This window comes from Panthera uncia, assembly GCF_023721935.1.
Source record: "Panthera uncia isolate 11264 chromosome B3 unlocalized genomic scaffold, Puncia_PCG_1.0 HiC_scaffold_1, whole genome shotgun sequence".
NCBI classification, from domain to species: Eukaryota; Metazoa; Chordata; class Mammalia; order Carnivora; family Felidae; genus Panthera; species Panthera uncia.
This window is the reverse complement of record NW_026057582.1, coordinates 78,131,036-78,157,007: the sequence shown is the minus strand read 5'-3', so window position 1 is coordinate 78,157,007 and position 25,972 is coordinate 78,131,036. Positions and strand designations below refer to the sequence as shown.

Sequence of the window (25,972 nt, the reverse complement as noted above, 5' to 3'; positions counted from 1 at the left end):
ATAGGCAATTAGAATTATGTCAGTTTGTTAGCAGATAAGTTATATATAAATTTCTTGTTAGAGTCAGATTTGTTTCTTTGAAGAAAAATATTCAGTGGATTTTTTACATAAATGCTTTATTAAGGAGGATATAGGAAGACAGTAATAGGAGCAGTTATCTGTGTTCTTATAGTCAAGAAGGGCAAAGAATCAATATCTCTGATTGTTCCATACTTGGGGTATAATTTTTTTTAAGTATTTCCTAAAGTCATTCCTCCCCTCCTTCTTTTGGTTCATTATCCTCTGTATAGACTTATGTCACATATTTTATTTAAAATTCCCATTCTCCTGCATCCCTCACAGCATTTTAGTTTCTTAAGGTTAACAACTGTGCTATTTCAAATGTGCTTACCCTCTCCTAATATGGGATTGGTCACACAGTAGGGTTTTATATATTAATGTTTAATAAATACATAAGTAATTTTGCCTGCCAGTTTGTCCACACATGGGATAAGAGATGAATATGTATGTATTTTTAATAATAATAATAGATCTATTTTAATAATAGATATATTTTTAATAATATTTCCCCTAATTGAAAAAGTAATACACATGGTATAAAAATATTTGTGGGGTACTTGGGTAGCCCAGTCGGTTAAGCATCTGACTTTAGCTTAAGTCATGATCTCAGGGCTTGTGAGGCAAGCCCCATGGCAGGCTCTCTGCTGTCAGCTCAGAGCCCACTTCAGATCCTGTGTCTCCTCTCTCTGTGGCCCTCCCCCAATAGCACATACTCTCTGTCAAAAATTAAATAAACATTAAAAAAGGTATTTGAGAAGGTATAAAGTTGTAACTAAAACAGAAAAATGAAATACTGTTTAGAAATAAGCATTATTGTAATTTGGTCTATTTCTGGTCTTCTTTCCATGCCTTATGGATATTTCAAAAAAAAATCCATATATTTTAATACACAATCTGTGGAAATTTTTTTCACTGAATCTTATGTCATAAATATTTCCTCATGTTGGGCATCTTTTGGGATGAGCACTGGGTGTTGTATGGAAACCAATTTGACAATAAATTTCATATATTTAAAAATAATAATAATGTAAAATAAATAAATAAATATTTCCACATGTTATATATCTTTTGAAAATACTTTGTTAATGACTGCTTTGTCTTCTCTCTTCTAAATGTACCATGGATATGCCTGGGTGGCTCAGTCGGTTAAGTATCTGACTCTTGATTTTGTCTTAGGTCATGATCTCACAGTCATGGGATCAAGCCCTGTGTTGGACTCCACCTTGGGCCATGGAGCCTGCTTAAGATATTCTCTCTCCCTCTTCCCCTGCTTGTTCCCCACTTGTTCATAAATGCTTGTGTGCATTCTCTCAAAAAAAATTTAAAAAATTAATGTACCATCCTATTATTTGAGATTTTAGGATTTTAAAATTTTTGTTCCAATTACATGAAGAATGTAAATAAGATGAAGATACTTATAAGTAAACTTTTGTGTACATTTATAGTTAGTTTTATTGACTACATTTCTGAAAGTAAAATATTAAGTTGCTGGGTCTCACTATTGACAATAGCCAAAGTATGGAAAGAGCCCAAAAGTCCATCAATTGATGAATGGATAAAGACGTGGTATAAATATGCAATGGAATATTACTCCATGATCAAAAAGAATGAAATCTTGCCATTTGCAGCAATGTGGATGGAACTAGAGTGTATTATGCTAAGCGAAATTAGTTGAGTCAGAGAAAGACAAATATCATATGATTTCACTCATGTGGAATTTAAGAAAACAGATGAACATAGGGGAAGGGAAGCAAAAATAAGAAAAACAGAAGGAGAGACAAACCATAAGAGACTCTTAAATACAGAGAACAAATTGAGGGTTAATGGAGGGAGGTGGGTAGGGGGATGGGCTAAATGGGTGATGGGCATTAAGGAGGGCACTTCTTGGGATGAACACTGGATGTCATATCTAAGTAATGAGCCACTAAGTTCTATTCCTGAAATCATTATTACAGTATATGTTAACTAACTTGGACTTAAATTTTTAAAAAATTAAAGAAAACAAAATTACTGGGTCTAAGAAAATAAACATAATAAAGCTTCTTGATACATATCGCAAGGTTGGTTTTCAGAAAGGATGCACTAGCAACAGTGTCATCCATGGTGCACGAGCTTATGCAACTCTCCATATCCTAATCATCTTTAAGTATTAATCAAATTTTAATAAAATTACACACAGACATATATATATATTTGTTTGACAAAAAGTAATTCTAGTTTGTATTTTCTTTGTTCTTCTGAAGGTTGAAATTAGTCATTGTAGTTATTCTCTTAAAAATACCTAGTAATATCTTTTCTCATTTTTACTATTGGGTGTTAATCTGTTCCTTCTATCTTGAAAGACAAAGACATTAACTCTTTCTCATGTATGTTACAAAGTGGTATTTTTATTTTCATTTATTGACTTAGTTTTGTTTAGGATAATTGCTGAAGTTGTAATTTTATGTAATCATCTTCATTCAACTATAAATATTTATTGAATATTCAATATTGTCCTAGGTGCTTTTCTAGAGCTGAGGATATAGTGAAACAAGACCAAGTACCTGCCCTCATAAAACTAAAGACACATTTTAAAAAATTAAATAAGAGAGAAAAATAAATAAATAAAAATTAAATAAGTAAACATACGATGTAATTTCAGGTAATGCTATGAAGAAAATAAATTCAGGGCAAGGAAGTAGTGACAGGGCTAGGGAGGGGTAGTGAGTGGAGTAGGAGGACTGTTTTAGAAAGAAGGCAGAGAAGGCCTGTCTGAGATATTTGAGCAAGACCCTAAAAAAGTAACCAAATAGATCATGTAAATTTCTACAGGAAGTGTTTCATAGGCATAGGGAAGGAGACCCTGAGATGCAAATGAGCTTAAATGTTTGAGGAACAAGAAGTCCAATGAGGATCATTGGAATAAGCTGACAGGATAGTAGTAGATGGTGATGTCAGAGAAGCTGGGAGGGTCCAGGCCATTTAGAACCTTGTATATTATCCAAAAGGAGATTGTGTATTACTCTTAAGCTTTGTGGGAAGCCATTAGAGGATTTTCAAGCAGGGAGCTGCATGTTCTGGTTTATATTTTGAAAGATCACTGGTTGCTCTGTGGAGATAAACTGTAGTGAGGAAGTGTGGACTTCAGGAGGTGAGTTAGGAAACTATTGCAGTAGTCCAATTGAGAGTGATGGTGGTTAACACTAGTGGTAGTGGTGGAGGAGATGAGAAGTGATTGGCTTCTGGATATTTTTGGAAGATGGAGCTAATAGAACTATTGCTTGGTTGGATGTGGGTCATAAGGGAAAGAAAAATCATGGATGACTCTAAGATTTTTGGCCTGACCAAAAATATATGTGCAATGTCATTTCCTAAGATAAGCAGCCATATGGAAGCACCTCTAGGTGTGATGAGTGTATGTGCCTGAATCAAGAGTTTTGTTTTGAATCTGTTCAGGTTTGAGATACTTAGTAAACACCCAGATGGGCATTAGAGCAGACATTTGCATCCTGGATCTTTAGAAAACATGCAACCAGATGAAATTGCCAGGGAATGAATATAGTTAGAGAAGGGAAGAGAGACAAGGACTGAACTCTGGGCACTTTAATTTTTGGAGATAATGAAGAGGACAAGGAGCCAGTAAGGGAGAGAGAGGAATAGCCATTAAGGTAGGAAGAAGAATTCAAGTAAGGTAATGACCAAGAATTGCCCATTGAATTTGGCAAACCTAGTGATCACTGACAGGATAAGAGAAGTTTTAGTATACTGATAGGAACTCAAGGTTGCCTGGAGGGGGTTTAAAAGAGAATGGATGATGAGGAAATGGAGAAAAATATATACGTTCTTTTGAAGTTTTACTTTAATAAGGATAATAATTATCCCTATTAAATAATGATACCTAGAAGAGGACATGAGTTTTTTGGCTGCTATCACAGTATATTATATAATGATGAACATGAACCAGGAGTAAAAATTGATGGTACAAGAAAAAAACAAAAAGCCCTTAAGCCATCTAGATGTATTGGGATCCCATGCAAAGGATCACTTAGGAGCAGTTAGGGCTTAGGAGCCCATTTTCATAGGAAGAGGCAGAATCTATAGGTACAGTTCTGATAGGTTGATAGAGCTGATGATCCTTAGTCAGATCTTTCTGGATTTTATTTTCTTTCTTTTCTAAATGTTTAGAATGGTTCCCAAGAGCAGGAAAAAATCACGTATGTATTCAGGATGATGATGCTTAATTAAAATCAATACAGTTTGCTTCAAAAGGAAAGAGGGTGACTCAGTTAACTGTCTGACTCTTGATTTCAGCTCAGGTCGTGATCTCATGGTTGTGAGATCAAGCCCCATGTCAAGCTCTGCACTGAGCATGGAGCCTGCTTAAGATTCTCTCCTTCCCTCTCCCTCTGCCCTTCCCATGCTCGTTCATGTGTGCACTCTCTCTCTCTCAAAAACTTAAAAAAAAATAATGACAGAGCTAAAAGGGAGGTAGTGAGGGGGTAGGAGAACTATTTGCTGAAGATCAAACTATAATCCTCTGCCTTAAGAGTCCAGTGCAGATTTGTAATATGTAATTGCAGAGAAGTCTAAGAAGCTCACTAATATTTCCTGACTGAAAAAGACAAGGATTAGACATACACTAACAGGTATTCAGACATATTCTGAAGATGCTGTAATTAAAACAGTGTGATGCTGACCCAGAAATAGATCAGTGGAACATGTACACAGAAGACCTAAACATGTATAGGAACGTAGCATATGATAAAGTTGACAGTGAAACTGGTGGGGAGAATTCTCTACATAAAAGATGATATTGAACAATTTGCTAACTACTTAGAATGGTAGAAATTTCTGTCTTTGGTATGTCTTCTACCCTGCTAATTCGTTTTTTGTTGAGGCCTGTCTACCAACCACACCTGTGCTCTTGCTTATCTACATAGTACCACATGCTAGTAATAATGAAGCTGTGTTTGTACCAGTTTGTGAGTATGTTTGCTTCTGCATATGCCCTCTCTATTGTTATGATTGGCCTTGTTGGTCAGATAGCTGCATGGACTAGCTTCTCAGCAGTCTTACAGGTGTGTCTCACATTGACAAAGCTTGGGGGAAAGGGTGATCTAAGCAACAAATGACCCCTGTGATGTCTACTTAGCTGATCTGGTCATAGCTGACTTTGTAAATATGTGTTAGCATTTTTTATCTACAAAACAAAGAAGATGATGACAGTCTACCTTGGAGCATTGTTGAGAGTAGTAACTAATACAAATGTTTAATGGTATTCTGCACTGCTGTTTCTCATACTCAGTGATGCCATTGCTGACTATTATTTCCTCAGGAGAACTAACACGTCCATCATTGATAGTGATAATGTTCTAAGCTGAGTAGTGTCCATTTGTGTTTGAGAGCTCCTGTGGCTTAGCAATGTACTCAGCTATGTAGGGTCCAATCTTTGTCTCTAACTTCTCTATCATTGACATTATTATTTTTTATTTTGATTTTCTCTGCCTTTGACAGTCTTGATGACAGGAATGTAATTTGATTTGTATTCACTCTCAAAATTCTGTGAACTGTGTTCAATTTAACAATAGATATTCATTGTTTGATTAGTCATTTGTTTTACTGAGGCTCTGACATTCATTTTTTGCAGAATTTGGCAATGGTTTTTGTGTCAAATATTTTGTTCTTGCTTTCATCAAACATGACTGCAACTTTCCCCACAGTAGTCGTAACTAACTAACTTCTTAATTGTAAAATACAGTGGTTCTGTTGAACTTTCTATAGCATGTGGCACTATGTATATGTATATAAGCAAGAGCACAGGTGTGGTTGGCAGACAGGCCTCAGTGAAAAGGCTGCTTGTTCTACTGACCAGCTGTGTCAACTTGAATGAGATAATCTTATTTTTTCATATATAAAATCAGTTTAATAGTATTCTGGAATGCTATAAGGAATAGCTAAGATAAGATATACACATTACCTAGCACAAATTTTGGCATATACTAGGCACTTGGTAATATTGTTGCTTTATCTTTCTTTTTCATCAAAATTCTATTTATGCACACATTCATTACTCTATCCTTGCTGTGTCTCTTCTTATCATGACCACTCTTTTCCAGTGTCTTCACTGAAGTCTCTTTCTTCTCCTTCTCCTTACATTTAGCTGTATCCTCACTGTCTTACACTGAGGCACCTTCTTGCTCTTTGTCCTGCTCCTTGAGGTTCTTGTTTGCTCCTACGACTTCAAGTTCTTCTATATGCTGATAACACTCACATCTTTCTCTATACTCTTTTGAGCACCAGAGTATTCAATATACCTAATAGTCTTTCTATTTTGGATACCTAACAAACAAACTTAAAAATATACATAAAGCTAAATAAACCCAGTATTTTGTTTTAAGACATGTAGTTCCTTTCTTAGCTAGTGGTCACTTAAAGTGGAATCATTGGTCCCACCTTTTTATATGTGCTTCTTGTCTCTGTGCTGATGGTTCCCAAGTTTTATTAATTTTGTCTCTAAGTTGTTTTTGGAATTTAGCTTCTTATCTCCATTCTTCAGTTCTTTCAGACTAAGCTCCTTCTCTCTCTACTCTCTTGTGTACCCTTGAGGCTGTGAGTCTTATCTTTCTACTTGTAAATATGATCGTATCTTCTTTTTTTTTTTTTAAATTTTTTTTTTTTTTTAAACGTTTATTTATTTTTGAGACAGAGAGAGACAGAGCATGAACGGGGGAGGGTCAGAGAGAGAGGGAGACACAGAATCTGAAACAGGCTCCAGGCTCTGAGCAGTCAGCCCAGAGCCTGACGCGGGGCTCGAACTCACATACCGTGAGATCGTGACCTGAGCCGAAGTCGGACGCTTAACCGACTGAGCCACCCAGGCGCCCCTGATCGTATCTTCTTAAAATCCTTAGCATGACCCAAGAGAAACAAAAACATGTATTCACACAAAGACATTTAGGAAAATTCATAGCAGCTTTATTCACAAGAATAAACTGGAAACAATGCAAATATCCATCAACAAAAGAATGGATAAACAAATGTGGTATGGCCTGTACAATGGATTAAAATGGAACACAAAGGAATGAGCTATAGATACACACAACATGGATCAATCTCAAAATCATACTGAGTGAAAGAAGCCAGAAACAAAAGGATATGTATTATATGACAAAATACAAAAGGATATGTATCATTCACGTATATGTATATGTGTGTATATATATATGTATGTATATATGTCCATATATATGTGTATATACACATATATATATAGAAAACATTATAGAAAATGCAATCTAATGTGTAATGACCTAAAGCAGGTTAGTAGTTGCCTGAAGCCAGGAGTGAAGGGAGGGTTGGGCTGCAAAGAGACACAAGCTATCTTTTGGGTATAACCAAAATGATTTGTATCTTGATTGTGGTGGCAGTTTCACTGGTATATACACATTTGTTAAAACTCATTGAATTGTGCACTTTAAATGGATACAGTTTATTATATGTAAATTGCACCTCAATAGACATAATTAAAAAAAAAATTCCTACAGGGAAGGGCTCTCCATTGCCTTCAGGATGCAGGTCACATTGCCCAACAGTTTGATCCCAGGCTACATTTTGCAGCCTTTTTTCCTTCCACTTCTTGATATGTGCTTTCAACAGCAGCTACTCAATACAGCTGACCATCCCTTCTTATATGTCATGCCCTTATTTTGTTGCTTATACGAACAGTTAAAGAACAATGACAGTTAGCATTTATTGTTGGAGAGGGTTAAATGACTGGTTAAGTTTGATAATAGTACTTGGTGAGCAATATGGTATAGCTCTCCAGGATCGGTTTTGACAATGTACCAAGAAGTTATCAGTCTCTCTAGTATAGATTAATATAAACCAAATTCCTTTAAGACTAATGTCTAAGCCAGAATGTCAGTTCATTTATAATGTAGACCATTTGTGTTAAAAGGATGAGAATGCTTGTTTTGATGGATTAGCATAATCTTTCTGGGTTTGAAAGTAACAAGGCAACCTAAATTAGAGTCTAAAGTTTGCTTAGTGGGCACAGAATCAGATCATAGGAAGTTGGTTTGAGTGTGGCCAGACTTCAGGGCCCCACATTCTGTGTTAATTATTTTCTGCAGCACATCCATTTTTTTATTTCTATTATGGCACAAGGTGATTTATCTGGCTGTGTCTTCATGCAGCCTCAGTTCATTTTTGATTCTAGTCGTCATTTTCTTTTTGTTTCTCTGTTGACACTTCCACTGCTATTATTTTGCTGCTATTGTTAATTTATTGACTTCTTTCCCCAAATGATACAGGTCATGGGTCAAGGCATGAGCTTATTAGCTTTAAATTTTTTTACAGAGTAAATTGACTCTGTTAGATCTTTATCTTTTAAAGGTCTGTTTTGCCTTCTCCGAAGTTAGTAGTATGTTCTGAATGGTTAAGGATTCAACAGAAGTCTTACTTACCCTTGGATTATTCAGGACTCACTATGTTGAAAGTTTGTTGTATCTGGACTGTAGAGTTGAGTGTTAGGGTTATGTATTAGTCATGGCTCTCTAGAGACACAGGGAACTAGGGATATACAAAGATGTATAGAAAGAGATTTATTATGAGAGATTATCATCTGATTATGGAGGATTATGGAGGATCTGCCATTTGCAAACTGGAGACCCCAGAGCACTGGTGATATGTTTCCAGTCCAAACCCAAAGACCTCAGAACGAAGGCAGCCAATGATGTAAATTTCAGTGCAAGTTCTAAGTCTCGAAAACCAGGGGTGACCATATCTAAGGACAGGAGAAGATGGATGTCCCTGCTCAAGCAGAATAAATTTACCCTTCCTCTGCCTTTTAGTTCTATTCAGGCCCTCATTGGATTGGATGATGCCCACCTCTTTGGTTAGGGCTGTCTTTACTCAGTTTTAACAATTCAAATTATAATCTCTTTCTGAAGTGTCCTCACAGAAATAACCTTTTATCAGCCCAGTCAAGTTAACAAATAAACTTAACCATCACAGGTTTGTAGGCTTGTGTTGAGGAATGATAATGAGCAAGAAGTTAATGCCCAGGAATGAAGGGTTTTGTCTGTCAAGTTAGGCCTTCATTACATAGTAGTAACAGTAGTAGGTGGTGCTGGTGGTGGCCAGTAGTAGTAATGGAAGTAGTAACAGAAGTAGTTATAGAAGTAGTAGTAATAAGAAAGAAGATTATGATAATGACACAAAAGATTTTCTGAGTGCTTACTGTTATTGATCTGGATTATTTTACTCAGTCTTCACAGTAACCCTAGGAAACAGGAACTATTATTATCCTATGAATAAGGAAACTGAAACACAGAAATTATGTAACTTGTTCAAAACCACCAAGCTAGTAGGTGGTAAGGTTGGATTTTTAATGGGTAGCAGTAATCATGATTGTTAAACAAGTCATTAGTTAGGCCTATATTTAGATTATGAACTCCCAGATGGAGAACTTGACTATCCTACCATCAGCTCTGCCTTGCACTCCAGTTGTTAACTTTCTTCAGATCAAGAGTAGGCAGGTACAAATAGTGGGTTCATAGCACTTGACCTCAACTCTTTATTCTGAGTTATTTTGTACATTTTTCAGCAGCACGGCCAAACTGAGTCTTCAACTTTATCCCTGTTTCCTGCAAGGGAAGAGCCTTTATACAATTGGACATGTTTTTATTTTTCCTCTGTAAGAATTTTAACCCTTGTATTGTTGTTATTATTTCTACAATAATTTGTAAATGTTAATTTTTACTTGCTTTTTTTAAGTTAAAATTTTGTATACGGTATTTATTTGTCAAAATAAAGATTCTCATGTAAAAAGACAGTCTCTCCAACAAATGGTGTTGGAAACTGGATAGTCACATGCAAAAAAATGAAAATGGACCACTTTTTTACACTGTGTACAAAAATAAACTCAAAATGAATGAAGGAACTAATGCCAGACCTGAAACCATAAAAATTCTACAAGAAAGCACAGGCAGTGATTTCTCTGACATTGGTCACAACAGCATCTTTCTAGATATGTCCCCTGAGGCAAGGGAAACAAAAGCAGAAATAAACTATTGCAACTACATCAAAATAAAACGCTTCTGGGGTGCCTGACTAGCTCAATCAGTAGAGCATGTGACTCTTGGTCTCAGGGTTGTGCGTTTGAGCCCCATGTTGGGTATAGAGATGACTTAAAAATCAAATCTTAAAAAATAATAATAATAAATCAAAAGCTTCTGCATAGCAAAGCAGATCACCAATAAAACTAAAAGACAACCTACTGAATGGGAGAAGATATTTGCAAATGACATTATCTGATAAAGCGTTAGTATCCAAAATGCACAAAGAACTTATAAAACTCAACACCAAAAAACAAAAACAGTCAAATTAAAAAATGGGCAGAAGGGGCTCCTGGGTGGCTCAGTCGGTTAAGCCTCTGACTTTGGCTCAGGTTATGTTCTCATGGTCCGTGGGTTCAAGGTCTACATTGTACTTTGTGCTAGCAGTGCAGAGCCTGCTTGGATTCTTTGTCTCCCTCTCTCTCTGCCCCTCCCCTGCTCATTCTCTCTCTCTCTCACTCTCTCTCTCTCTCTCTCTCTCTTTCTCTCTCTCTCTCTCTCAAATAAACATTTAAAGATTCTATGCTCCTGGATAGGAAGAACAAATATTGTTAAAATGTCGATAATACCCAAAGCAATCTACATATTCAATGCAATCCCTATCAAAATAACACCAGCATTCCTCACAGAGCTAGAACAAATAATCCTAAAATTTGTGTGGAACCAGAAAAGACCCGAATAGCCAAAGCAATCTTGAAAAAGAAAACCAAAGCAGGAGGCATCATAATCCTGGACTTCAAGCTATACTGCAAAGCTGTAATCATCAAGACAGTATGGTACTGGCACAAAAACAGACACTCAGATCAATGGACAGAATAGAGAACCCAGAAATGGACCCACAAACGTATGGCCAACTAGTCTTTGACAAAGCAGGAAAGCATATCCAATGGAATAAAGACAGTTTCTTCAGCAAGTGGTGCTGGGAAAACTGGACAGCAACATGCAGAAGAATGAACCTGGACCACTTTCTTACACCATACGCAAAAATAAACTCAAAATGGATGAAAGACCTAAATGTAAAACAGGAAGCCATCAAAATCCTCAAGGAGAAAGCAGGTAAAAACCTCTTTGATCTTGGCCTCAGCAACTTCTTACTCAACATGTCTCTGGAGGCAAGGGAAACAAAAGCAAAAATGAACTACTAGAACCTCATCAAAATAAAAAGCTTCTGCACAGCCAAGGAAACAATCCGCAGAACTAAAAGGCAACCAACAGAATGGGAGATGATATTTGCAAATGACATATCAGCACAAGGGTTAGTATCCAAAATCTATCAAGAACTTGTCAAACTCAACAACCAAAAAATAATCCAGTGAAGAAATGGGCAAAAGACATGAATAGACACTTCTCCCCAGAGAAGACATCCAGATGGCCAACCGACACATGAAAAAATACTCAACATCACTCATCATCAGGGAAATACAAATCACAACCACAATGAGATACCACCTTACACCTATCCGAATGGCTAACATTAACAACTCAGGCAACGACAGATGTTGGCGAGGATTCAGAGAAAAAGGATCTCTTTTGCATTGCTGGTGGGAATGCAAGCTGGTGCAGCCACTCTGGAAAACAGTATGGAGGTTCCTCAAAAAAGTAAAAATAGAACTACCCCACAACCCAGCAACTGTACTACTAGGTATTTATGCAAGGGATACAGGTATGCTGTTTTGAAGGGACACATGCACCCCCATGTTTATAGGAGCACTATCAACAATAGCCAAAGTATGGAAAGAGCCCAAATGTCCATCGAGGGATGAATGGATAAAGAAGATGTGGTATATATATATACAATGGAGTATTATTCAGCAATCAAAAAGAATGGAATCTTGCCATTTGCAACTATGTGGATGGAACTAGAGGGTATTATGCTAAGCAAAATTAGAGAAAGACAAATACCATATGACTTCAGTCATGAGGACTTTAAGACACAGAACAGATGAACATAAGGGAAGGGAAGCAAAAATACTATAAAAACAGGGAGGGGGACAAAACATAAGAGACTCATAAATATGGAGAACAAACAGAGGGTGACTGGATGGGTTGTGGGAGGGGGAGGGGCTAAATGGGTAAGGGGCATTAAGCAATCTACTCCTGAAATCATTGTTGCACTATATGCTCACTAATTGGTTGTAAATTTTAAAAATAATAAAATTTAAAAATAAAAATAAACATTTAAAAAATGGGCAGAAGACATGAACAGATGTTTCTCCAGAGAAGATATCCATATGGGCAATGGCCAGACACACAAAAAGATGCTCAACATCACTCATCATCAGGGAAATGTACATCAAAACTATAATGAGATATCACCTCACACCTGTCAGAATGGCTAAAATCAAAAACTCAAGAAATAAATGTTGGTGAGGATTTGGAGGAAAAGGGCTCTTTTTCCTTTTGCATTTTTGGTGGGAATGCAACCTGGTGCAGGCACCATGGAAGACTGTATGGAGGTTCCTCAAAAAATTAAAAATTGAACTACTCTATGATCTAGTATTTTCACTATGGGGTATTTACCCAAAGAATATGAAAACATTAATTTGAAGGGATATATGCACCCCTATGTTTATTGCAGCTTTATTTATAGTAGCCAAACTATGGAAGCAGCCCAAGTGTCTGTCGATTGATGAATAGATAAAGATGTGGGGTGTGTGTGTGTGTGTACACACACACACACACACACACACACATACATATATATACATATATATATACATATATATGTATATATAAAATGAAATACTATATATATAATGAAATATTATTTGGCCATAAAGAAGAATGAAATCTTGCCATTTGCAACAACATGGATGGAGCTAGAGAATAATGCTAAGGGACATAAGCTAGTTAGAGAAAGATGTAAATACCATATGATTTCACTCATATGTAGAATTTAAGAAACAAAACAAATGAACCAACAGGAAAAAAAAAAAAAAAAAGACAAACCCCCAGATAGACTTAACTATAGAGAACAAACAGATGGTTACAGGGGGTGGAGTGAAATAGGTGAAGGGGATTAAAGTGTATACTTATCTCAATAAGCACTGAGTAATATATGAAACTGCTGAATCACTATATCGCATAACTGAAACTAATGTAACACTTAATGTTAACTACGCTGGAATTAAAATTTTTAAAAATTAATAAAAAATGATTCTCACATTAAAAAATGAGTGATTTAGGGGTGCCTGGGTGGCTCATTCATTTAAGCATCCGACTTCAGCTCAGGTCGTGATCTCACGGTTCGTGATTTTGAGCCCCACATTGGGCTCTGTGCTGACAGCTCAGAGCCTAGAGCCTGCTTCGGATTCTGTGTCTCCCTCTCTCTCTCTGCCCCTCCGCTGCTCATGCTTTCTCTCTCTCTCTCTCTCTCTCTCTCTCTCTCTCTCTCTCTCAAGATAAATAAACATTAAAAAAAATTTTTTTAAATGAGTGATCTATATTTAGGCCTAGTTTGGAAGGATAGTCCAAATTCAGTTTGGTATATGATTCTACAGCTGATTAATTAGGTATTATCAAATAGAAAATAAAAGAGATGGAAAGAGAAGAGAATTCCAGAGAAAGTATGTAGACTAAGAATGATTAAATAATAATTATTTTAGGGTTATGGTGAACATTAAATGAGAATTATAGAATGATAGCACATTTTAAATGGATAGTCAATGCCAGTTTTTATTTTGACAATGGCGTGACTTAGTTAAAACAGAAAAGTACCAGTACCTCTTATCTTTGTTTCCTTGATGTATAGAGAAATACACACATATACATATATAATTTTAGTCCTTTATATTTTCTTATGGCAAAACTTCATGTAAACCACTATATGATATAGGAATAATATAACTGATTTTGATCTTTTGATGACACTATTCACTACTCTGTGATCTATGACATATTTGCATTTATTTATTTATTTCGTTTAGGAGAGAGACAGAAAGAGAGAGGGAGGGGCGGAGAGAGAGAGAATCCCAAGCAGGCTCTGCACTGCCAGTGCAGAGCCCAGTGCAGAGCCCAGTACAGAGCCCAGTGCAGGGCTCGATCTCACGAAACTGGAGATCATGACCTGAATGGAGAGCTGGATGACAGACGTTTAACTGACTGAGCCACACGGGCACCTGCCATGTTTATATTTATTTAGGAACACTATGTCTTGACTTTTTCTTTTTTTTTAAATTTTTTTTCAACGTTTTTATTTATTTTTGGGACAGAGAGAGACAGAGCATGAACGGGGGAGGGGCAGAGAGAGAGGGAGACACAGAATCGGAAGCAGGCTCCAGGCTCTGAGCCATCAGCCCAGAGCCCGACGCGGGGCTCGAACTCACGGACCGCGAGATCGTGACCTGGCTGAAGTCGGACGCTTAACCGACTGCGCCACCCAGGCGCCCCATGTCTTGACTTTTTCTAAAGAATACAATGACTTCTATGAAAAGAAAATGGCTAGGAAGTGAAGAGAAAGGTTATAAGCAAATGCTCTAACAATGTTGCTAAACTAGGAAAGTACAGGAAATTGCTTTTGTTTTTGTAAACCTTATGTAATAGAATCATATTTGGGGGATGTTTGGGCAGATATTTCTTTCTCATTTTGGAGGAGAAACTCTAAATTGTCTTTATTTCCAAAGACTTGAGAGATTCTTGTTGCGCATTTTGTTTATTTATTATGGCATCCTATTAGGACACACTGGTTATTTCAATATGCCTTGAAGTATTACATATGTTTTTATGTGAAACACGATTGCTTTTCTTTGTAGATTTCCAAGTATGGAAAGAGTATTAATAATGAAGTCATCTCTCTCAAGTAGTTTCTTCCGTACTCCATATACCAGGATGGATTTTCTTTTATGCCTATTCAGAGAATTTCTATTTAGTTTGTTGTTAGTAATTACCCTCCAGTCACTGTCTTCATATCTGTTTTCTAGGTAACAGATTCCTAGTGTATACCTGTATTATGTATTATTCTTCTGTAAGTGTACTATCTTATACTTCTCTACATTAAATCTCATCTTAAACCCGTCCTTCCAAATCCCCAAATTCTCCATATCCATCCATGTACATGTTTGATCTTCGTTTCTTCCTTTTTTTTTTTTTTTATTACCCATCCTTGCTTTGTATCATTTGCAAACTTGATCATATTTGACTTTACATTTCCTCCAACTCATTAATGAGCACACTGGATAGATTATTCCTCTTTCCTGTGAGATTCTGTTAGATGTAGTGCTGGGTATTCTCAGTTGTAACTCTGCTGATAGCAATCCATTGCTTTCTTCTCATCATAGAATTCTTTCTCCACTGTGCTATACCATTATCCAAGTAATGGCTCTATTATCTCTGCTTCCTGGAGATACAGATAAAATCATTGTGTCCCCTTTTCTACTTATGCCATTGCTTACTTTTTTTCAAGTTACTCATTCTGGGGTGCCTGGTTATCTCAGTCGGTTAAGTGACCGACTTCGGCCCACGTCATGATCTCACGGTTCGTGAGTTCGAGCCCCACATCGGGCTCTATGCTGCTGGCACAGAGCCTGGAGCCTGATTCAGATTCTGTGTCTCCCTCTCTCTCTGGTCCTCCTCTGTTTGTGCTCTGTCTCTGTCTTTCAAAAATAAATAAACATTATAAATAACTAAATAAATAAATATTCAGTCTGAAAAAATAGAAATTTCTCAAAAAATTTCACTGAACATCATTGAGTCTTTAAAAATATTTTTAGTGAGGAAACATCTTGAAAGTACCGTCTAAATCTTTGCCTTCTTCACAGAAAATGGTCTCTACTTATTTGGATTTTAAGTAAAAAGAATAATTACTTTCCACACAGCTGAGAGTATGACTTAAATACATGTATTTATTTTTTCTGAATGTGGATTGCATTTTCGTAAATTATTCTGCTTCAAAATGGTTTTCTAGATGAGACCCAGTTCTTTTATAACTTTCAGAGCATAATGCATAGCCACATGTTTATTTTTAAAGTTATATTTTTTCTTTTACTTTCAGGAAAAAGAAGAAGTAGAGGGGATATCAGTAGGTGCTATACTTTCTGACTATCAGCGTGTTCGAGTAGAAAATGTGTAAGAGAGCATTAATTTCTCCTGTATTTTAAAAATTACATGTATTTTAAGAATGTGAATAAATGAAAATATAGTTGTATCCAAATAATAAATAGAATGTGATATTGTACATATCTCATGGAACTATCTATATTACCAAAGTAACAAAATAAACTACAATAAAAAAATCAAGACAAAGATTTTTTAAAATCAAAAGTATTATTTTCAGTGTTTCCTTATTTGAATCAGTATACCTGTTTAATCCCTTTTAACTCATCATCATTTGTAATAAAAATCAGGAGCTAATAAGAGGAATACAGTGATATTTTAAAGAAAAAAAAAAGGCTTATTAAGGAATCATTCCTTTTTTGGTCTTTAGAATTCAGTTCTTGGCCAAAAATATTCATGTGATTAAAATACTTATATACAAAGTCATTCAACTTTCAAGGACTTTTTAGATTATTGCTCTCTCCATCTTTCTCACCCTCTAAGGTTGGTAAAATATTGTATCTCCAAATACCAAAATAATCCATTCCATTGATCTCTTCAAAAACCATGAAGTCAAGTGATAATATTGATTATTTAATGTTCACTTGGCAAAAGATCACATGAATTTATTTTTCATTTTTAGTTTCTGGATACATAAAATACTGTATAGAGACTTTACATATAATTAGATTAGCAAAAAGAAAATGTGGACTCCAGTATTAATCTTGCACACAACTTGACCTAGAAATAAGTAATTTTGCCATCCAAAAGGATAAATGCAAATCACATAAGGACTGTATTTGTGTAATTGTTTCAAATTCTTGACAAAGAAACATTCGTATCAACTATCACATCAAAAACTTGCATATTAATTGACTTGAAAACTTGTTTTATTTTTATTATTGCATTTATTTTGTTTCTAGTTCTACAGTGAATTCAAGGCAGTCAAAAGTCCAAAGTTTTTAGGGTTGCCCAGCTGGCGCAGACCGAAGAGCACGTGACTCTTAATCTCAGGGTTGTGAGTTTGAGGCCCGTGTTGGGTGTAGGGGTTACTAAAAAAAAAAAAAAAAAAGTAAAGCATTTTTTAAAAATCCAGAAGTTTTAAAGTAAACAGAGGAAATATAGGACAAAGCATAATTAAATGAAGGGGACTATGATGATCTCCTATTTTGGGGTGTGTATCTCTAGAGAAGGGAGAGTGGAGGTGGAAGTGGAGGAGGTCATATGTATAATTTGAAAAAGATTTCCTTACGTTCTACTTGCCTACATTTGAGAACAACTGATCTACAAATGGAGATGGATTGCATAGCCCTTAAACCATATGTTGGAAATACTATTTTCATCAAGTTTTAGGTCACATTCTCTGAGAATTATTTAGCTTACAAATCTGTGTTTTTTAATAAGTTCAAGCCCACATGGTTTAATGGGTAGCCAAACTGTAGATGGGGCTGACATTTATTTATGAAAGTTAAAAGCCAAATGAAAATGTGCTCCTGATTAAGAGGCTGCTTTACATTTACATGGGAGAAAGGTCCATAGCATACCCATAGATAGAGCAAGATTTTTCTTAAAACAGTCTAGATACGCTTCAACACATGGTTAAAATACCCAGATTTTGTACCACTAGGCATATCTCCAATAATTTTATCCTTAAAAATGTTAAAGCAATGTTACTGGGAGTCTGTTGGTTTATAATAAACTCAGTTTTCAATTAGCGTTTCTTACATTTGTAGTTTGTATTGCATCAGTGTATTTTTAATATATAAAGTATTTAATAAATGTCACAGCTCAACTGCAGTCGTGACTTACAGAGGAAGTGTATTTGAGTCATGATATTTTGAACTGTTAAAGAATTTAAATAGGTAAAAAAAAGTTTGACTTAAGTCTAGAAATAATCAAAAGGTTATGGTTATCAAAGCAACAATCAAGAATTTTACAATAAAGATAAGGGTGGAATAAGGTTTTTTCAATTAAAAAAAATCTTAGCTTTTTAAAAGAGGTAGAGAGCCCAGTTTCATAGGTAGGCATTAAACACTGGTAAGAGGACAGCTAGAATTATACTTTTGTTACATGGGTAGTTTCAGTTATATTATTTTTGTGTTTATTAACTTCCTCAACATTTCTGTAGATGCTCTGGGATATTTTACAAAGTATGTATAACAGTCTGCAGTAGGACGGTTTTGGTTTCTTTGAAAGGGTATGTATACATGGAAAAACTAGTGATATATATGTTTTTTTTTAAGTTTATTTATTTTGATAGAGAGAGAGAGGAGGAGGGGCAGAGAGAGAGAGAATCCCAAGCAAGCTCCTCACTGTCAGTGTGGAGACCGACGTGGGGCTTGAACCCACGAACCACAACACCATGAGCCAAAATCAAGAGTCAGACACTCAACCGACTGAGCTACCCTGGCCCTCCTAAAAGCAGTGATATTTTTAAGGCCATGTATGAGTAAATGACCAAACGTGGTATATTTACTAAGTATTGGGATTTTCTGAAAGAAAAAGAGATCATTGTGGCCTAGTCAGCCAGGCAAACTTACAGACACTGGGTTTTAGGGCTATGTTTTTTATTTGAAATCTGATTTCAGCCACTTATGCTGTGACTTGGGCAAGTCACTTGGCTTTGACTACCGTTGTTTGAATATTTATTTTATCTAGGCATTTGTACTATTTTCTTTATTTATATTACTTTTAATCAATTATAATCCTTCTTGAGGAAGTCACATTTAAACAAAGGCATGAAATAAGTGAAAAAGGTAGGAAGCATGTCTAGTATATTAGACAAGAGTGGGCAGTCCAATGGTGGTAGTTGGAGCGAAGGGAAAGTAGTAGGAGGTGAGGTATGAGAACCAACCAGAGTGAGATCCATGCAGGTCTATTGCAAGGACTTTTACAAGGAGTGATGTCGAGATTTGAGCAGAGGAGTCCCATAATCTGTTTTATGTTTTGAAAGGATCACACTGGCTGCTGCATTGAAAACTGATTTTAAAAGGGTAAGGGTAGAAGCAGGGAAAGAATTTAGGGAGATATTGACCCAAAAGATAACGGTGGCTCAGCCCAGGGTGTTCGCAGTGGTATTGGTGAGGAATGATTCTGTCCTGTATTGGGGTAGATTGGATGACAAATATGAAGGAAAAACAAAACAAAACAAAACAAAAGGAATAAAGGATGACTTCAATTTTTAATTTCTTAATCTTCTCAAGAATTTTGAAAGGAAATATTTTTGTTCCTATTTATGAAATAGGAAACTAAAGACCTAGAGTTTCATTGACTTGTCAAAGTCATGTTGCTAGTTAGTGTAGGGATAGGTTTCAAATCCACATTTGTCTTGACTCGAACTTATATTCTTTCTGCTGCACCATAATGTAAAATATGTAACACAATGCCTACAGCATATTTGGTGCTCAATATATTGTACTTTTTGTTCTTTTTTTTTCCACTCAGAGTCAAATTCTTTTTAAAAATGTCAAAGTTGGTAGATAAGAATAGTTCATGTAACCATAGGTATTGTAAATTTAATCAATATATGATTATTTTATTAGGATAAGTTGATTTGCCTATTTTGCATATGCTTCACAGTTTTGATACCCAAGGAAGTTCTAAAAACAAGAATAAGCATCCGTTGGCATTTGGAAGCTTTTTAGCATAGATTTCTAAACTTAGAGCCTTACTAAAATTAATATTTCTAATCTGCCTGGAGATTTCATTTTTATCTGTTTATGCATAGCCTGTGGAAATTAAATATGTTTATGTTGTATATATAAACTTCATTATGCAAAACGTGTTTTTTTAAAGCATTATAAATGCTAAAATCCTTGAGAGAAGCATTATGTTTAAAATCAAAGTAATTGCTATGGATCCAAGTATAGAACATTAAGATATCATCTGATTTTTTTCTTTTTATTTTATAGGTGTAAAAGGCTTAATCTCCAGCCTTTAGCTTACCTTTGGCAGAGAAACCAGGAAGATTTGCTCCGAGAGATGATATCATCTAACATTCAAGCAATCATCATCAAAGTAGCAGCTTTGGGTATGTAGCCAGACTTTCAAGGGAGCTGTCTGTTACCACACAGATAATCTGTATTCACTAATAAGCAGTTACAACAGAAAAGGAGGAATAATTTAAAATGTAAAAGTGTGGAATCACAACTGAAGTAGAGGGAAGTTTAAGATGGGTTTTTGACCATTTACCAAAGTGATTACAAATGAGCCTCATCATATTCTTTTTTAAATGTGTAACTGCCTCTAAAATTGTTATAGCATTACGGACCTTTGATTTAAGGTCTTTTTATACTATTGGGAACCCAGGTTCACAGGAAACAGGAAAAAACCTTTCTTTCTTTCTTTCTTTCTTTCTTTCTTTCTTTCTTTCTTTCTTTTTCTTTTTAAGCTTCTTAAAATCTATATTTGTCACAACATGTGATATTTTTCTTATTTTTTTAAACATATTTTGAATATGCTAAAATAGAATGATTGGCTTTGTAGTGTCCAAAATAAGCAGAGTAGTAGGTTTTTGTTGGGGATGGTAAGAAGATTATAATTGAGAGACTGTCATTTGATCAGTTAGCATAGACACAACGGGCAGGTGGTAATGTGATTCAAATATGGATATTACATACGAACACACTTCATTTGTTGTTTTGAATTTTTATAATAATATTCATTTTCAATGGGTTTAGCTCAATGCATTTATTTCACAAACCTATTACAGTAAATGCCCTGGAGCCTCAGGTTTCTCAAAGACTAAATCATGTACCTCATTTGTGAGTTTACATTGCTGATCTCTGAAATAACGAGGTCTCAAGCTGTGGAGGATTTTAAAGACAAATTCACATTTTAAACAACATTAAAAGAAAGATCTCATAATATTTCTCCTTGGTAAACACCAATCTACTCTCTCCTTGTTGAAGTTAAAATGTTGTCTTTCATGGAAGGTCCTATAAAAAGAACCTGAAGTTGATCTTCTCAGCTTTTAAAAAGAGAAAGATCAAGGTGAGTGTTCTCATATTTGAGAAAAGATGGCTCAGCAACCCATGACTGAAATTCTCAGTATAGATATATTTGTCCTTTGAGTTTCTATGTAAATCTATACAGATTATGCTCTCTTGCTTTCTCTTTGTCTCTTGCTCTCTCTTTTGGATTTGCTAAGATTGCCTAGTTCTGTAATGAAGTTCATGTGACACTTCACTGGACAGTACATATTCTGTCACTTTTACTGTTGGAGAATAGGATGGATTACAACCCAGAGAGAACCTACCTCATTAGCAAGACAGAGCCATAGGATATAACCTTACTGACACCTCTATTATAGTGTAACTGATATTGTGTGTCTTTTCACTGGTCTGTGTGGATGTGCGTGCACCTCTAAGTAAGGGTTAGAGATGGTGTTTCACTGTATTAAACTTTTGGATAAAGTGTAACACTGAGCTAATTTGTCTTTATCATTCCAATGACAAAAGTATAGATCTGATTTTAACATTTATAGCACATAGTTTCTATTGATTACCTAAAGGTATACAAAGATAAAAGTTATTCTTGAGAACAGTATTAAGAAAGGTTTCTTGAGTGGAACATTTTTTCTAAGGACACAAAAATGTGTAAATGGTGCGATATAGGTTTCCAAAGTTTTTTACCACCACCCTGCCCATTTAGTTTTCAGAAAGGGTTTCAATCAAAAAGTGGGACAAAAGGATCTTTATAGGGAGAGGGGTTCAGCAAAGTTTTGTGGCCTATTAGATTATAGAGTGGTCTTAGAAAAGGGTTCTACATAGGTGAATAAAAATGTATTTCTGATAACTGTGTCACATAACCTTGGTGTCTTGTAACCATCAGTGAATTCGTGAAATCTAACATTAACAACTTGGTGTTTTAAGAAGTTTCTGAGTTTTAGACTTACTTGAAGAACGATGTGTACATTGTATTTAAGAAGAATCTTGCCTTTTAGAAATACTTATTTTTAATTATGTGAGTAGTACATGAAAACATTCTAGCCACATAATATTAAATTTTTGTATATAAAGTTTCCATGTGTTTTCTGTTATCTTCTCTTCCTCCAGGCACTCCCTTTCCCAAGGTATATACCAGAGTAATAACTGATCATCTGTCTATGTCACTTCTTTTGTATATGTATTATGTATGAGTCGAAATCCTATGATTGTTTTATGGGGTTCTTAATATATTACATGAATGGTATTATAATCTGTGTATTGATTGGCAACTTGACTTTTTTACTCAACAATGTGTCTTAGGGATTTTTTTCCATGTCAGTAAATATATATCTATGTCAACTACTTGAGGTAAACAGGTATCACCTTGGTAGTCATGAGCCTTAGACTAAGGGCTGCTATGAACCTGATCTAACAAATGACTTAACTCATGCCAAAACAAAATCCTTAACTATTTTTTTCTTTTTTTTCTTTTCTTTTTTTCAATTCCAGTACAGTTAACATACAGTGTTATAGTAGTTTCAGGTGGACAATATAGTCAACTATTCTATACATTACTTAGTGCTGATCAAGATAAGTGTATTCTTAATTCCCTTCACCTATTTCACACACACCCCATCTCCCCTCTGGTAACCATTGATTTGTTCTCTATAATTGAGTCTTTTGTTTGTTTGTCTCTTTTTTTGTTGTTTATTTGTTTTATCTCTTGATTTCTACATATGAGTGAGATCATATGGTATTTGTCTTTCTCTGACTTAGTTTGCCTAGAATTATACCCTTTAGGTCCATCCATGTTGTTGCAAATGAAAGATTCCATTCCTTTTTTCTGGCTGAATTATGTTCCTGTGTGTGTGTGTAGTTGTGTGTATGTGTGTATGTATGTGTGTGTGTGTGTGTGTGTGTGTGTGTGCCATAACGTCTTTATCCATTCATCTATGGAGGGACACTTGGTTTGCTTCCATGATTTGGCTATTGTAAATAATGCTGCAGTAAGCATAGGGGTACATATATCTTTTCAGATGAATGTTTTCATATTCTTTGCATAAAGACCCAGCAGTACAGTTACTAGATCAGATGGTGATTCTACAAAATCCTAAACTATTTAAAGGAATACTATAAAATCCAGTACACACTAATTAAAATTCACTGTGCCTTGCATCTAAATTACCCAGCATGCAAAGAAGCAAGAACATTTGATTGATACTGAGCAATCAATCAGAATAGACCCAGATTTGGAATTAGCAGGCAAGGAAGTTAAAACAGCCCTTATAAATATGCTCAGTATGTTCAAAAAAAGTAGAAAAATACAGGATTGTGACAAGGAAGATAAAAGATATAAAAAGGCCCAAATACAACTTCAGAAATGCATTATCTGAAATGAACAATGCACAGCAATTAGACATTGCAAAAGAGCTGAATAAACTTGAAGACAAATAGAAAGTGTCAAAAATGAAACATAGAGGGCAAAAAAGGGACTGAAAATAATTAACACAACATTGGCGAGCTATGAGACTATATCAAGCAGCCTAACTTGAGTGTAGAGTCCCAGAAAAGGGAATGGGAGACTATTTGAAGAAATAATGGCCAAAAGATTTTCCTGATTTGATAAAAACTATAAGACTACAGATCCAAAGAGGAAAAACACAACACATTATAATCAAATTGCTGAAAACCAGTGGTAAAGAGAGAATCTTAAACGCAGCCAGTGTGAAAAGATTAATTTTATACAGAAAACAAAGATAAAAGTGTTAACAGACTTTGCTTTAGAAACTATGCAAACTATGGAAGATGATGAAAAGACATCTTTAAAGTATTGAAAATCACTAAATGTCACCAAGAATTTTATACCTAGTAAAATAGATTTCAAAATGAAGGTCAGATAAGGACATTTTCAGATAGTACAAAAGTTGAGAGAATTCATCACCTGCAGATCTGCATTACAAGTAATATTTTAAAAAGTTCTTTGGACAAAAGGAAAAAATTTATGACATTCAGTGTTACAAAAAGATAAAGAGCAGAGTAAATAATTATTTTAAAGTAAATAAATTCTAAATCTATTTTACTTTTTGAATCTCTTTAAAAGATGTATTAGATTATTTAAAGCAAAAATAATAGTATGTTGTGGGGTTGACAGCAAATGAGAAGTAAAATATATACAGTGCCACAAATAACAGAAGGGGGAAATATAGTGAAATGAAAGTATAGTGTGTAAAATTTCTAAATAATACATGATGTTGTATAATATTATTTGAACGTAGACTGTGATAGCTTAAAGATATAAACAATAATGCAGCTATTTTTTAAATTGTTTTTAATGTTTATTTATTTTTGAGAAAGACAGAGCGTGAGTGGGGGAAGGGCAGAGAGAGAGGGAGACACAGAATCCGAAGCAGACTCCAAGCTCTGTGCTGTCAGCACAGAGCCCCATGCGAAACTCGAACTCAGGAGCCGTGAGATCATGACCTGAGCCAAAGTCGAACGCTTAATTGACTGAGCCACCCAAGTATCCCTACAATAATACAACTATTAAAAAATAAAGCAGTATAGGTAATAGTCCAATAATGGAAAGTAAATAAAAAATTATAAGATAATCCAAAAGAAAGCAAGAAAGGGTAAAAAAAAAAAAGAAGAAGAACAGATGAGACAAATAGAAAACAAAAATAAGATGGTAGATGCAGACTTCATAATTTTAATAATTACATTAAATATAAATGATCTTACTCCCTCAAAACAAAAGGGAGGGATTTTCAGATTTGAAAAAAACAAAAACAAAAAACCAAGGCCCAACTATATGCTCTGTATAAAAAATGTGCTTTAATTATAGAAACATAGGCTAAAACTGAAAGGATGGAAAGAGATGTTGTAACACTAATAAAAGAAAGCTGAAGTGGCTATATTTGCATCAGACAAAGTAGTCCTTAGAACAATGAGTATTATTAGGGATAAAGAGGGACATTTCATCATGATAATGGAGTCAATTTATCAAGAAAGCATAACAGTTTAAAGGTTTATATAACAATAACAGGGCTTTAAGATATTACAACACAAAACTGCTGCAAGGTGTATTGGACAAATCCACAATTGTACATGGAGCTTTCAATGTCTCTCTTCAGTAATAGCTAAAACAAGTAGACAGAAAATCATTAGGGATGTAGGAAATTTGAACAACACTACCAACCAGTTTGACCTAGTTAGCACTTATAAAATACTCCATCCATTAACAGCAAATTACATATTTTTTCCAAATGCACATGGCCATTCATTAAGATAGACCATATTGTGGATCATAAAAGAAATTTCAGTATGTGTAATATACTGAAATCAGGCAAAGTATGTTCTCTGACCACAGAAGAATTAAATTAGAGAAACATATTTACTGCTACCAATGCACAGAAATGGACAAAAAATATTTCATAGACATACTATATTTATTAACAGTCTCAGAGCAGTAGTGTCACTGAAAATAGAATGGGCAATTGATACACTAGCTAATTAAAATGGCTACTTAAAAGAAAGAAAAAAGGGGGCACCTGGGTGACTCAGTGAGTTGAGCATCCGACTTTTGATTTCTACTCAGGTCATGCTGTCACATTCATGGGACTGAGCCCTGTGTCAGGCTCCATGCTGAGTGTGGAGCCTGCTTAAGATTCTCCCTCTCCCTCTGCCCCTCCCTCTGCTCTTGCTCTCTCTTGAAAGAGAGAAAGAAAGAAAGAAAGAAAGAAAGAAAGAAAGAAAGAAAGAGGAAGGGAAGGAAGGAAAGAAAGAAAGAACGAAAGAAAGAAAGGGAAGGAAGGAAAGAAAGAAAGAAAGAAAGAAAGAAAGAAAGAAAGAAAGAAAGAA

The 25,972-nt window shown here is 35.2% G+C and overlaps 1 protein-coding gene across 3 annotated transcripts in view; it reads left to right on the top strand.

Annotated features, from left to right (window-relative positions):
- DPH6 (diphthamine biosynthesis 6) overlaps window positions 1–25,972 on the top strand; it is a 343,777-nt gene that overhangs the window by 253,719 nt on the left and 64,086 nt on the right. For all 3 annotated transcript variants that reach the window (XM_049613292.1, XM_049613294.1, XM_049613293.1), the window contains 2 exons: window positions 16,147–16,220; window positions 20,099–20,217. In XM_049613292.1, the coding sequence (XP_049469249.1) occupies window positions 16,147–16,220; window positions 20,099–20,217 (193 nt within the window). The remainder of the gene's footprint in view (window positions 1–16,146; window positions 16,221–20,098; window positions 20,218–25,972) is intronic.